At 36.6% G+C, this 14,588-nt stretch overlaps 1 protein-coding gene across 5 annotated transcripts in view; it reads left to right on the top strand.

Annotated features, from left to right (window-relative positions):
- The window catches only part of calcr (calcitonin receptor), a 401,799-nt gene that overhangs the window by 361,053 nt on the left and 26,158 nt on the right, over window positions 1-14,588 (top strand). For all 5 annotated transcript variants that reach the window (XM_039736983.1, XM_039736984.1, XM_039736981.1 and 2 more), the window contains exon 8: window positions 11,194-11,347. In XM_039736983.1, the coding sequence (XP_039592917.1) occupies window positions 11,194-11,347 (154 nt within the window). The remainder of the gene's footprint in view (window positions 1-11,193; window positions 11,348-14,588) is intronic.

Below are 14,588 nucleotides of genomic sequence, written 5' to 3'. Positions count from 1 at the left end.
TGAAATCAATGAGACACACAGAAAACAGAAGACTAAACGGAAAATGAATAATGTTTGTGAACCTTGTTCAGCTGAAAAAGTGTCCTAAATGCGGTTATATATGGATGAAAATGTTGGCTTGCTTCTCTCCCCAAACAACAAGAAACAGTCTCACCATGCTTATCCTTGGTGCGTTGGCATAATCCTGAATCCCAGGGTTTTATGTCGTAAAGGTGAAGTTGTCAGGCGTTGAAAGTGGCAAGTAGAAAAAAGTGTAAATGATCTGAATTGCTGCTTTCTTCTGGTGCTGTAATGAATTGGCGGTATAATATAACAGGATTCTTTTTGTCCTCCTGTTTAAATAGTGCCTGGATGCAGGTGATGGGATTGACAAGACAAATTATCATGATTGACCATAGTTCCACAGTGTTATCCTTCCCCCTATGTTTCCAGGGTATCATATTTACAGTACATAGACACATAGACCAGGTAAACAGGACAGCACTATGAAAGACGGAACTCAGCACAAAATACATTTATGACTACGTTAATCATGTAGCACCTCTACAACAACATTGTATCAAAGTGGATTTAATTTTTCTTGTTTTGATACTTTTCAATTTTAATGTAAAAGTAAGCATAAAGCAAAGTAGTCTAAATTAATTGTAAATACAAAATAGTCATGGGGTTTCAGTTGATTATACTGTAAAGGCACAGCATTTGGAAGGTCTAATTCGGATTGTGGCCTAACATACACAATGAACACAAAAAACACTCTAACCAACTCCATGAAAAAGTGACTGAAAAGCACAAGATGGACACAAAAAATACCCAAGTCACTAAATATCCCTTAGAGTCCAGTTAATTTAATCACTAATAATGGAAGAAGAGTGGAAAAGCTAAAAAAAAATGTGACATCTTATCTAAAATTTGCCAGAAAGCACATAACGTCATCTGAAATCGGATGAAAGAAGGTTGTATGATCTGATGAGATTAAAATTGAACTTTTAGGCCATCAGACTAAACAATATGTTAGGCATTAGCAAAGTGGAGTATATTGTAAAACAAATCCACCATCCCTACTGAGAAGTATGATGGTGGCAGCATCAAGCTGTGGGGATGCTTCTCTGTAGCAGGCCCTGGAAGGCTTGTGTCGGTAGAAGGTAAACTTAATGCAGCAAAATACAGGAAAATTCTTAAAGAAAACCTGATGCAGTCTAAAAGAAATGTATGCCTTGGAAGATGTGTTTTCCAGCAAAACAACAACATAAAGCCAAAGGTACATAGTGTAACCACTATGGGATGTCACCAATTCCCAAACCTCAGACCCAATAATGTCCAATACAGTCACTGGTTCAAATAATGACTTTTTAATCCAAGAAATACCATAAAATACAGCGAAACACAGCCAATAGCCATACAAATAAAGAAATTCAATCTTTTTATTCCACCTCCGGTTGAGTGTCACTAAATGCCACCTGACTCTCACTCACAGAGGTAAGGCAGTGGGCTTATTTTATGCTTGATCCGGAAAGGCTTTGGTGAGCCAGCATGACATGTAGGGAATTATTGCAGGTTGCATGAAAATTATGGTAGTACTCCCCTATCAGCGCCCTACTTGTGGCATCAAGGGACCCCAATAGTGCTGCATTTCCAGACTCCAGTTCCCATGAACCCCTGCAGGTGTCCAAGCCAGGACACCTCCAGTAGACCACTACCACCTAATATATGGGGAATGGAACTGATCCTGGCCTCCAGCTTCTGCTTGTCAATCCCCTGGCACCTTCCATTTTGTCCCAAGGTAATGTCATCATTCAGCTGGGATGCCCATCTGTTCTCCATGGCACTCACAACAGGAATGGCTAAAAAAACAGTGTTCATGTCCTAGAGTATCTGAATCAGACTACAGATTTCAATCCAAGGCTCCTCACTTGTGATCTCCATGCAGCCTGACTGATTTTGAGCAGTTTTGCAAAGAAAGATGGTGGAAAATTTAGTATCTAGATATGCAAGGATAATAGAGAAAGAGAGACCTAACCACACAGAATCAAGGCTAAAATTGCTGTCAAAGGTGCATCGAACTAAATACTGACTTGAAAGGGGTTAAAACCTAATGTGATCAATTATTTTGTGTTTTATGTTTGTAACTAATTTAGCACACTTTTGAGAGACCTGTTTTACTTTGACAGTAAAGAGCCTTTTCTGTTGATTAGTGGCAAAAAACGCTTAATTAATTCTTCTATATTTCAATATTAAATAAAATAAAATCTGAAAAGTTCCAAGGGGATGAATAACTTTTATTGGCACTACATAAAAAAATTGCAAGACTATATATTTGTTTTCATATGAGTTACTTTTACCTGATACATTTATTTTTATAGGTAAATTGTTCAGGTTTTCTCAAGCTGCATTGCCTCTAGTCAAAACTGCTGCAGATTTTTACTTTCTTGATCGTTATTCAGTGACAGAATATATTTAAACTCCTAAACCTAGGATAGGCTTTTATTCCTTTGTTACATCAAATAGAATGTAAGAAGAATTGAAAACAGGTAAATGGATTTATTCAAGCCTAAATTTTCTCTGAGTTGAAGTATTTTACTTGAAGGGCTTAACAGCCTCTTCTTTTCCTTTTGCTGACGCACAAATTGGTGTTTCATTATTTTAATGCATCCTTTCACGCATTTCCTCAAATTTTACCTGGCACCAAGAAAACACTGAACTTGCATTAATTTACAATCTATGTAAAAGAGGAAGTATAAATAATTAACACCTAAGCCATCTTGCTACATGATTCATTGCTTACCCTTTACCCTGTTACAGTCTATCTGTTGTATTGAGATTTAGTAAGGGAAATTAAGGACACTGCCAGGCTTTTCTTGACATCAGCTGCTGTTCATCATAAGACCTCTCATCAGCTCTTTAGTGCAAAAATTGATTTAATAGCACAGAAGGTTAAATTAAATCTGAATGATTTTCCGCTTTTACAGATGTTTAAGCTAGGAAACGGAAAATAATTATTATTTCTTTCATCATCTTACTTCGCATATCATTATACGTTTGAAGCCACAATATTGAACGCTACAGAAATAAAAGCATGACATTTATTATGACATGCAGTTCAGAAATCAAATTATCTTTCTTATCAGTTTATACATGCAATCTGATTACTGACAAATCCAAGATTAGTCAAAAGTAGTGTTAGGTTCATTGTGGGGAATATATTGATCAAATTTTATTTTTCATATTCCAATTTAAATCGCAGTTGAAATGGTGGCTGAAAAAATCAATAATTAGTATTATGCTGTTGACAATGAGCATTCTGGCAAGTTAACACATTGTTAGGGTGTTGGTAAGGTCTGTCAGCACAGTCATTACGGAGATTGTTCAATTATTGTTTAGTTGCTAAGGACCGATTTGCAGACACATATGGCACTGGATTCTTTGCTGGTGTTATAAGGACAATGATGCTGTGTTTTGAAATGTCACCATGGTAGGAAGATGTGACTCTAGTAGTCATACGTGTGCTGGGGCAATGCTTGATGAGTTCAGTGTCACCCCTACCTGAACTGAGGCCCTAAGTATAGTCTTCTTGCCTCTACCACCCCTAACCTGAATTCACCACATTCACACATCACACGCTTAACTATAACTTTTAATGTCAAATACAAATGCTTTTTTTAAAACAATCAAATTTTGAAAGTAAATGTTTAGGGATTTCTTCAGTCTTTGTTGCATATCACAACCGCACAACAATTTCTGAATGGCAAAGTCATCTATTACGCCATCATATGATAGTGATGTGTGTTAGGTCAGAGTTGATGCTGATGATAGCCAAGCTGCTTATACATTGTTGTGCCATGGATGATCTCAATTATTTTGTGATAAGCTTAAGTTTTGAAAAATTGGTAACTGGGAAGGTTGCTTCAGTCCAGAGGGCAAACCATAGATCTGGACTTCAATGAAATTTAATGGCAATGATTTCCCAATTAATTTGTTTCCTTTATCCAGGGAAGGCCTAACTAGCAATAATAAGAATAAAAATAATGGTCTAAGATATCAGTGTGCTGTTACTCTTTGTTACTTGATATAGCCAACAATATAATTTGTGACAAAATACAACAACAAAAACAATTTTAATACTACCACTACCACTACTACTACTAATGTATACAATACAAATAATAATAAAAGTAAAACTACCACTATCACTAAACGTGCTTAATGTAGTAAATTATGGGTCAAAATGAAGCTGAAAACTTAAACATTTAAAAAATGAACACTTGAATATATCAGATAAACTTATGAATGTATCTAGACTGCATTTTGTCCTGCCAATGACAGCAGACAGCAATAAGGAAATAAATAAATCAGTAATATTAGCTGCCAGCAAAATGAACTAACAATTGAAATTAATCTGAGCTGATTGTTCTTTTTGCTTGCATGGTGATTTTCCACAATTCAGCTGATAACTAACTAGTGAGCAAGAGAACCACACGTGTGTGTTGGTGAAATTTACAAACGTGTCCTCAATGCAACTACACTCAGAACACTTCATATGTCGACTGACATTAGCAGATTTTCAGAATGTGTGTAGGTCCTAAGGGCTATTTGGTGGTAATAGATAATCCTCACCTGTGTGTCTGCTAGGTACTATAACTTTAGATACCTGTTAAACACTTGATATCAAAACTATTTTATGCTACTCCATTAGTCCAGTAAACCTCTAGCTTTAGTGTAGTGGCATCTGATGTAACGTAAGCTGTCTTACTGGAAGTTTGACAAATTTAGATTTCTAAACACACCTGCAAGTGCAGCACAAGCCACTTCTTCATGCTTTCAATTTTTCTTTCTGTACTCCTCCTCATTAATGGAAAATTATCATAACAGGTGACTATGATGTCAACGACATTAATTTGACAATTCATGAAGTAGCAGTAACTCCAGCAGAGTGAAGCTGTGGACCTTCAGAGCTCCCTTCCACCTTTACATTATGCTTAAGTGATGTTACGCAACAACCCCGGTTACACTGTGGTTAAGATTAGGGTTGTGGGTAAGTCAGGTAAGTCAAGTAAATCATGTGATAAAAATCGTGCAATCCAATTGGCTATACAGCGAAGCTCCTGAATCTGCAAATCCCCAACATCACCTCCCAACATCGGCCCTCTGATCATGGGCCCCATGCACAGTGTGTGATCTGCATATAGGAAGGGGTGGCCTTGGATGTCTTTATACAGAGAAAAAAATTTTGTATATGATGTGGCATTTCAAGTTTTTCAGTAAAAACAACATATACTTCTTCCTGATTTATTAAGTTTGTTTTGGTGGATGCTTAAAAATAGTATTGAAAATACAGTGTACATCTGAGGAAAGTAAACGTTTGCCAGCAAGTGAAGTAAAATCCTAACACTTTCTAATAAACAAGGGGACTACTTCACAACCGGACATTCGCTTTGTTTTTCCTGTCCTTTGTTGCGCTCAATCCTGCCCTCTTCTAACAGTGTCTAATCCAACAGAATCCAGGCAAAAATAATCTTTAAAAAAATCATCTGTGCTTGCTTTCACCAAATGGGTATTTTTGAACTGATTGTAAGGAATCAGCATTAAAATTAATCAAGCAAAGTACAATGTCCCATTTTAGCTTTATGAAGTTGTACTTCTCTTTTCACTAAGGAGCTGGAGCAGAACGTTTTACTAGTTAGTAATTGAAAAGTTTGTTAAATGGCCTGGCAGCTACTGTCCCTTGCTGGAATCAGTGTTGTTTGGTTAATTTTACTGCTGTCATTGCTTCATGAACCTGGGTTTATACTTGGTGCGGACTCTCTCCACATTAACACGTTGTCACCAGGTACTCTGTTTTATTTTTTTTCTCTTATCGCAATGAATTGTATATTATAGTACCTCGTTACTTAAAATGGACCAACATGAATAAACACATATTAGTGTACTCTGTAATGGACTAAAGCTTAGTCTAAAGTTGGTTTCTACATTATAGCTGATTCAATTCGGATAACTTTCCACAACATTGTAATGAAAACAGAAAGTTCACATTAATTCAAACCATTCATCCTTTTTTCTTTATATAGTGCCTTATGCTTTTTTAACCATTCATACCTCTGATGATTCTAAATTGATCCAGCATTTGTGAGTGTAGATGTATGCCCAACATAGACTAGTGTTGCATTCAAGCAGGGTTAGGGTCACTTCATGAATGAATTTATGAATTCCAATTCAACCGAGGAATTTGAATTAGAATTAAGGGGGCTGACAGGAATCAGAATTGGAAATGAGTTGGAATTTCAGAAAAGTTTAATTCAATTCAAGTAAACTCTCTGCAATTTCATTTTTTTATTTATATTTCTAGTAGTAAATATAAATACATTTTAAAGGTACATTTCACGCAGTATGTATTTGACATATGAAGAATAGCTAATGTTAAGAACATAAAGATGAGTTGACCGTCAAGAAACAAGGAGTGAGGTATACAATAGTAAACTGCTCAATAAATTAAAAGAACACTTTCAAAACACATCAGATCTCAATGGGAAAAAATCCTGCTGGACATCTATACTGATATGGACTGGGTAATGTGTTAGGAACGAAAGGATGTCACGTTGTTTGATGGAACCTACAGAGGGCTGAATTCAAAGACACCCTAAAAATCAAAGAGAAAAAATGACGAGGCAGGCTTGTCCATTTTGCTGAAATTTCATTGCAGCAACTCCAAATCGTATTCAGAAGTTTGTATGGCCCCCATGTGCTTATATGCATGCCTGATAACATCAGGGCATGCTCCTAATGAGACGATGGATGGTGTCCTGGGGGATCTCCTCCCAGATCTGGACCAGGGCATCACTGAATCTGAGTAGTGGTCAGTCTGAGGTGCAACCTGGTGGCGTTGGATGGATCTAAAACATAATGTCCCAGAGGTGTTTTATTGGATTTAGGTCAGGCGAGCATGGAGGCCAGTCAATGGTATTAATTCCTTCATGCTCCAGGAACTACCTACATACTCTTGCCACATGAGGCCAGGCATTGTCGTGCACCAGGAGGAACGCAGGACCCACTGCACCAGCATAGGGTCTGACAATGGGTCCAAGGATTTTATCCCAATACCTAATGGCAGTCAAGGTATCGTTGTCTAGCCTGTAGAGGTCAGTGCGTCACTCCATGGATATGCCTCCCCAGACCATCACTGACCCACCAACAAACCAGTCATGCTGAATGGCAGCATAATGTTTTCCACGGCTTTTCCAGACACTTTCATGTCTGTCACAAGTGCTCAGGGTGAACCTGCTCTCATCTGTGAAAAGTACAGGGTGCCAGTGGTGGACCTGCCAATTCTGGTATTCAATAGCAAATGCCAATCAAGCTCGGCAGTGAGCACAGGACCCACTGGAGACTGAAGTCTGTTTTTGATTGTTTGGTCAGAGATATTCACACCAGTGGCCTGCTGGAGGTCATTTTGTAGGGCTCTGGCAGTGTTCATCCTGTTTATCCTTGCCTAAAGGAGCAGATACTGGTCCTGCTTATAGGTTAAGGCCCTGTTCAGCTCTCCTAGAGTAACTGCCGGTCTCCTGGAATCTTTTCCATGTCCTTGAGACTGTGCTGGGAGACACAGCAAACCTTCTGGCAATGGCACGTATTTATGTGCTATCCTGGAGAAGTTGAACTACCTGTGCAACCTCTGTAGGGTCCATGTATCTCCTCATGCTACCAGTGATACTAACCATAGACAAATGCAAAACTAGTGAATTAAGTGTCAGAAAAAACAAGGAGGGAAAAATGTCAGTGGCCTCCACCCATTAAACCATTCCTGTTTTGGTGGTCGTCTCATTGTTGCTCCTCTAGCACACCTGTTGTTAATTTCATTAACACCAAAGTAGCTGAAACTGATTAACATCCCCCTCTGCTACTTAACTGACCAGCTCAATAGCCCAGAAGTTTGACTGACTTGATGCTATACTCTGATTAAAAAGTGTTCCTTTAATTTTTTGAGCAGTATATAAATGAGACAACTGTAAAAATCTATGCCAAGCTACAGATTTAACTCAACTGAAAAGTTCTGAAAAATCAATGTGCAAAATGAAAGATGACAACAAATCATTTATATTTTCCTTACAAAAAAATTTAGATGAGTTATTAATTAATCCTTCATAGTACATAATCATATACTGTATATCACACCTGAATTATTTAAATAGTTTAAATCTCTTTTATTTCATTAATAATGTTAAGTCAAGATAACCTGTTTTCAAAATGAAATTTAGTGAACTCCCATTCTGCTATTTGTTATTCTGTTTCCTTTTCTGTTTTTGTGTCCTTAGAGCTGTGTGTAACTCCAGCTCCAGGAATTGAATTGGTATATACTATGAATTGTCATTTCAGTTTATAAATTGTATCTAATATTGCAGGGACTAACTTTGGTTCCTCATGCCTCTCTTTTGGAATTAGCAGGTTTGAAACAAATATAAAATGCAGGTTAAAAGGTGGGGACTGCTGTCTCAAAAGTAGAAAGTTTTTTATTCCTACCGTTGTAAAAGTCTACATGGAGTTTATAGATTTTTCCTGATTCTTCATTTTCCTCTCATATTCCAAATAAGTGTTTAGCTGCTGTGAGTTTTAAATTGTCCCAGTATGAATAAACACAAGTGTGCCTGTGATGAAAAAGGATTCCATTTAGACCTCAGTCTGCAGCTCTCCACAAACGTAAACCATTTTATCAAAGGAGCTTATATCTTATTTCAGTTCAACCTTTTAAGTTGACAGCACAATGGAACTGATCAGCAAAGACTCCTTTACAACTAAAGATGTGGAGGCAAAGGTACCTTGACACCTTGACAGTAAAGAGAAACAGCAAGGCACACTCCAAAAGACCAGAGGCTATGAATATGAAACATCCCCAGCCATTCATTCTTGTATAAGACATTGTCTACTATGTCACCAATTCATCACATGTGGAGCACAACTAGATGGCATCCTTAGAGGCAAGCACGAAGAACATCACACATTAAAAAAAATTAAATACAAGAAAATAATCTTTAACTGCAGAAGACCCTGATAGGATTTTTCAGTTTTGCATATACGGTTTACCTTAAAGTTATAAGAATAATCTGACAGCAAAGGCAAGTAATTCAAGTTTTTTGTTTTTTTTTGATTGTGCTGTCCATATGGGAGTATAATAAGAGTGATCCCCCTATTTAGAGTTACTTAGGCTGTCAGAGTTTTTCAAATGGGTCATTAAAGTATACAATTGGTTCATATTTTTAATTTCATAAAAAGTAGTACAGAAGTACATTTTTATTCAAAACATTTGTCATATTTAATCACCACACCCACACCAAAATGAATACAAAGAAGAAGAAGGTCAGACAGTTGACTGACAGGTTTACAGCTATGGTTGCTTTAAAATGTATTGCTTGGGAACAATTCTCAAAAAGAGCTGCCAGACATTACAAATATTTCTGTTGTCCTCCCATTGAGTGTTTTTTGTAACTGTAATTGACACAGTACATCTTGTTCCCACAATAAAAGAGCAGGCACATTTGGATTCTTCAGATAAGATGGAAAGCTAATAGTATAGCAAAGCTATCATGAAAATTTGATTACACCTTAATGGGATACAACCAAAGGTTGTGCGTCTCTCACATTTACGCATAATGTTGGCTACATTTTAGACAAACTGAGTCAAGGCAGATGTGCTCAGTAAACAATTTTTTTTTATCAATTTTATATTATAATTCAATCTCTTTTCTCTTTTATGTTTAATAGAAGTCTGCTTTCTTTTAAATTTACATAAAATTTTACTAGACAGCACTATGATTGGTCAAGGACAAAGTTACGTAGCAATAAAAATATTACTATTAATATAGACAAAATATTTAATTTTTTTGTTAATTTTATTTGCCTTTCCCAAGAGCTATTTAACAATCTACCTTACTAGAAACATACCTTCTGCAAGATAAGTTCACCAAACACACAATATTAAAAACCTTTCACTCTGATTTACAAGGATGTCATTTCAGTCTTAAAGGTGCCCAGTGTTACTGAAGCTGATTTAACTTATAACGTTTTTAAAATTTTGGACCAAACTAGATTTTTAAAAAGTTATATGTGATCCTATAAGGACAAACCTTAATTCTGATTTATGCTATAGTTTATGGTATAATTCAAAAATAATTTATTTTAATATAAATGCAAAAGGTTATTTTTGCTGCTTACGGTGTTATTTATTATTTTGTGTCTTTCTGTTCTTATAAAGCTTTTTTACTCCTTTCTATTTAATTAAAGCTCTCTCCCTGTGTACTGGATATGTGACTTGTACATTTTTTCATTATTTTCCAATAAGGGTTAGGTGTATATATTTTTCTGCACACAGAAATGACTTAATATGAAAAGCAGATATATCCATTTAAAAATACTAATGAAATATACCACAGGTAGTGATACCAAAGGCAGTTTACAAAATCATTTCTTTCTTACAAAGCCAGGTAAAATAAATATAATAACTGCTATTATTAAAATGTTACAGTAACAAATAAAACAACATTGATTAAAGTTTATAATTATATTAACAACTCATACCAGATGACCAAATCAGGTTGTTACTTAAAAGAGTTGCAAAGAATAATGGACGAAACACAACATACTTAAATATAATTTGTAAAGCTTTTAACGCCTGAAAATGCATAAAATACTTAAAAACATTATCCAAATTATTGTTTTGCTTTACAGTGTGTTGATTTTTGTGGGAAGTGATTCAAAGTACAGTATAGTCTGGAGTCAGAGGGAAAATTGTGTCCACCATTGCGTTTGATACACAAATCTAGATGAGACACCATGTCAGTAAGCTCACATGGAATTGGCTCGGGAGTAGTGGTATTACATGCTCACCCTAACTCATATAATTACAGATTTACAGACCAACCAACATTCTACTTTACACAAGTTTAATGCCAAATATCATAATAGTCACAAACCCATCACCATTTATAACTAAACAGACCCTCCTTTCCTCTTCTTCTTCTTTCGACTGCTCCCATTAGGAGTCACCAAAGCGGATCATCTGGTTTTTTTTTTTCCATATCTTCCTGTCCTCTTTATCTTGCTCTGTCACACCCACCAGCTTTATTGTTTGCAAATGATTCTCTTTCTTTGAGCAGATTATTTTACATGCTTATTCCTATAAATAAATTGCTGAAAACTGTTGTCTTGCAGGTTGGCTGTAAGGTTCTTCACTTTTTTCATCAGTACATGCTAGGATGCAACTATTTCTGGATGCTGTGTGAGGGGATTTACCTTCATACACTTATTGTGGTGGCTGTATTTGCTGAAGAGCAGCACTTGCACTGGTATTATCTCCTAGGATGGGGTAAGTTTAACAAATGACATGAGAATAACACAATGAAATGCCATAACAGTGTTCATTCAGCATGATGGTTTGTTTTTTCCTTTTGAGTAAAATTTGAGAAATTCATAACCTAATTCTAAGAGGTTCGGATACAAAATAACTTTATACTAGGCACGTAGAAGTAGAATCATATATGCAAAAATATTTTTTATTTAAAATCTTTTGAAATAGGGCTGACTGTATATGGTAGATAGGACAGAAGACACATACATGTATATTTATATATTTACAAATAACCACAGAAATGTGTATGATGTGTGCTGATATACGCTGTATATCAGGGATGAGTAATGGCGTCCTAAAGGGCCGCCATGGCTGCAGGTTTTTGCTCCAACACAGTTTCTAGATGAGGAGCTAATTATTGCTGATGAAGCATTTACTCTCAAGTGACATTTTGACGCTTCATTTTAGTGGTCTAGCTTGTTAAGGTTCCGCACCCTTAATTAATTATTTCAGTCTTAAACAGCTGCTTTCACTGCTTTTAATTAATCCTCATTAGCAGTAAGCTGCAAATGAAAAAGCAGCCAGCAGTTCTCCATCTAACTTGTTTCTGTTTACACGTCTGTGGATCCACCGTGTACTGTTTGGTAAGGCAAGAATAGAGAAAAAAAAGTGAAGGGCTGAGAATTACTGTTTTAGGCTTTAAATCATATTGGATAATATCCTTGGAAAGGAAAAAAAAATCTACAATAGAAGAATCTGGCATTGCAGATTTAAAACACTAGCAAGCCCTAAAATTAAATAAGGTCTTAGATTGGCGAGGACTGGTTTCTAATTAAGCAACGGGTTTGGAACAAAAACCTGCAGCCCTCCAGGACCAACATTCCTCACCCCTGCTGTATATGAAGACTTTTGTAAATCATCCGTTAATTCTCATCATCATTACATGTTCATATATTAAAAGCAACAAAAAAGAACCTTGTTTTATTTTTAAAAATTAAAAAATAGACCACAAGAGTTACTTTATTTTATTTCCAGATTTACAGGTTGTGTGTGAATAGACCAACATAACATTTGGTGCACATGAAAAATGAGTGAAAATAATTAACAAAACTACATAATTTGTGTCTGTTTAGCTAAAATACTGCTTTAAAACATGTTATCTTAGAGATAATACTTCTGCATGATCCCCAAAACACAATATTAATGATATGACGTGCTCACGCTCAACAAGCAGAAGTTGGGAGGTATTTAAGATTTGTTTTTGGGCCCCCATTCTGTATGCATTTTATAAAGCAAAATATTTATAGAAGTCATGAGCTGTATGTATGGACATGAGCATCATCTCATCACAAACATGTGGGGAGAAGGGGGCAAAACATTTCAGGCTATTATAGTCAAAATAACCCAACAATAACAACAACAGCAATAATAATCATCAAATAGGGAGACACAAATACAGGAAAACACGGACATGGTAAAATAAGCTTAAAAAAATAAATACATCTATAGGACAGCAGTTATTTTTGATTACTTTTCTTAAAGGTATTTTCATCCATATTAAGAGCAACTCTCAAATCGTTTCAAAGTAAAACTTGAGTTACAACTCCACAAAATCTTTACTGTTGTTCATCACAATCTGTGGCTTGACTGGTTATAATCTTTGGTCCTGACATGCTAAAAAGCTCTCCACAATAGGTCTCTTGCTGATTGGATTGTGATATTGCATTATTTATATACCTTGAGATCGGTAAGCAGGAATATAACTAAATATTAAAAGATAATTATTATTCTTTAAATTCATTGAATTTTGTGATTATATTAGTACTAGCCAACCCGTGGTGTACCATACGCCGCATAATCAGGCTGGTTTTTTTAATGATTTTTAAGCACAGGGAGAAAATTAACATTTGAAAAATTGGTAATGTAATAAATCAGCAAGAAAAGCAACATTGTAACAATGCACAGAATGAACTAACACACAATCGTCCGTGACTGAAAACTGGCAGACTGCAATCGCGCCTTCTCTTGCCAGACGGAGGGATGGGGGTGCACGGCGCTCAGTGTGGAATGGGAGGAGAGGAGAAGGACGTCCATTCAGCTCCCTCCGTCATACTAGTCTGCTGAATTCTCGTTCAGTATGTACTGCCCGCTCATGTGCCCACCTCCAACTCGTTACTTGAGTCGTTGGCTGCTTTTCTAAATATAATCCACCAAGACACCCGACCATGGTAGTAGCGAGGTGGGAAGGGGGTGTGCACAAAGGGTAGGGATGCAACCAGTTGGAGCGTATGAGTCGCACTTAGTGGGAATTTTGCAGCCCGAATGGGGTTCAACAGCTTACCTACGCCTCTCTGCGCCGGGTAGACACACGCTCAATCTCATGCATAATTATTTATTGAATGCTAAACACTTCTGGAAAGACACGGTTGTCTAAAACGGGTTGGTGTGAGAATACAACAGTAAGTGAATGAAAAGATGGAACTCTGGAGAGAGCAAAATACAACACAATAGTGAACCCGCGGCATAACAAACGCCGCATAATTATTTATTAATGGTTGAACACTTCTGGAAAGACACAGTTGTCTAAAAAGGGTGGGTTTGAGGATACAACAGAAAGTGAATGAAAAGATGGAACTCTGGAGAGAGCAATATATAATTGTCCATGAGTGTAGCGTGCAAAACAGTTTGCTATGGTGCACGCGGTCATGCGTCATAACCGAAAACTCGGTTTTTAAGGACTGCTTACTTCATTGTGTTTTAACCTCAGTTATAAAGGATTGTTTCAAGGATCCCATGGGATACCCCTCGCAAACTGTTTTACACGCTTCATATGGCGACTCACCTCCGCAAGAAACATGCCTCTATGAACAGTCAAGCTGGCTCGGAGGTACATGAGGCCTCTACGACAGACAAATATAAATGATGCCGTTTTTTCTGTGTCGTTGCGCCCAAGTTGGTGGGCGTGGCTCTGCGAGTTGTCGTCGTATCCAGTGGTCTTGGAGTTGGTGGGCGTGGCTCCTCCCTGCGTGAGCCATAGGTGTCTTTCTTTTTTTGAAGTGGATTAACAAATAGAAATCATCTTTGTCAATTTGCAAAATTTAATTCAGTATTTTGAATACAGTCTCCTGGACAGAAGAAAATTCACACATTGTTTGGGTTTTTTTCATGGTACAGTCTGCCTTGTGTTACATTTCATATAATTGTTATATATAGTTACATTTAATATAATTATGGGAGCCTTTAAAAACTGGTTCTATCT

The sequence above is a fragment of the Polypterus senegalus genome, chromosome 15 (assembly GCF_016835505.1).
Source record: "Polypterus senegalus isolate Bchr_013 chromosome 15, ASM1683550v1, whole genome shotgun sequence".
NCBI classification, from domain to species: Eukaryota; Metazoa; Chordata; class Cladistia; order Polypteriformes; family Polypteridae; genus Polypterus; species Polypterus senegalus.
The sequence above is the reverse complement of the archived record's forward strand: the minus strand, read 5'-3'. Positions and strand labels throughout refer to the sequence as shown.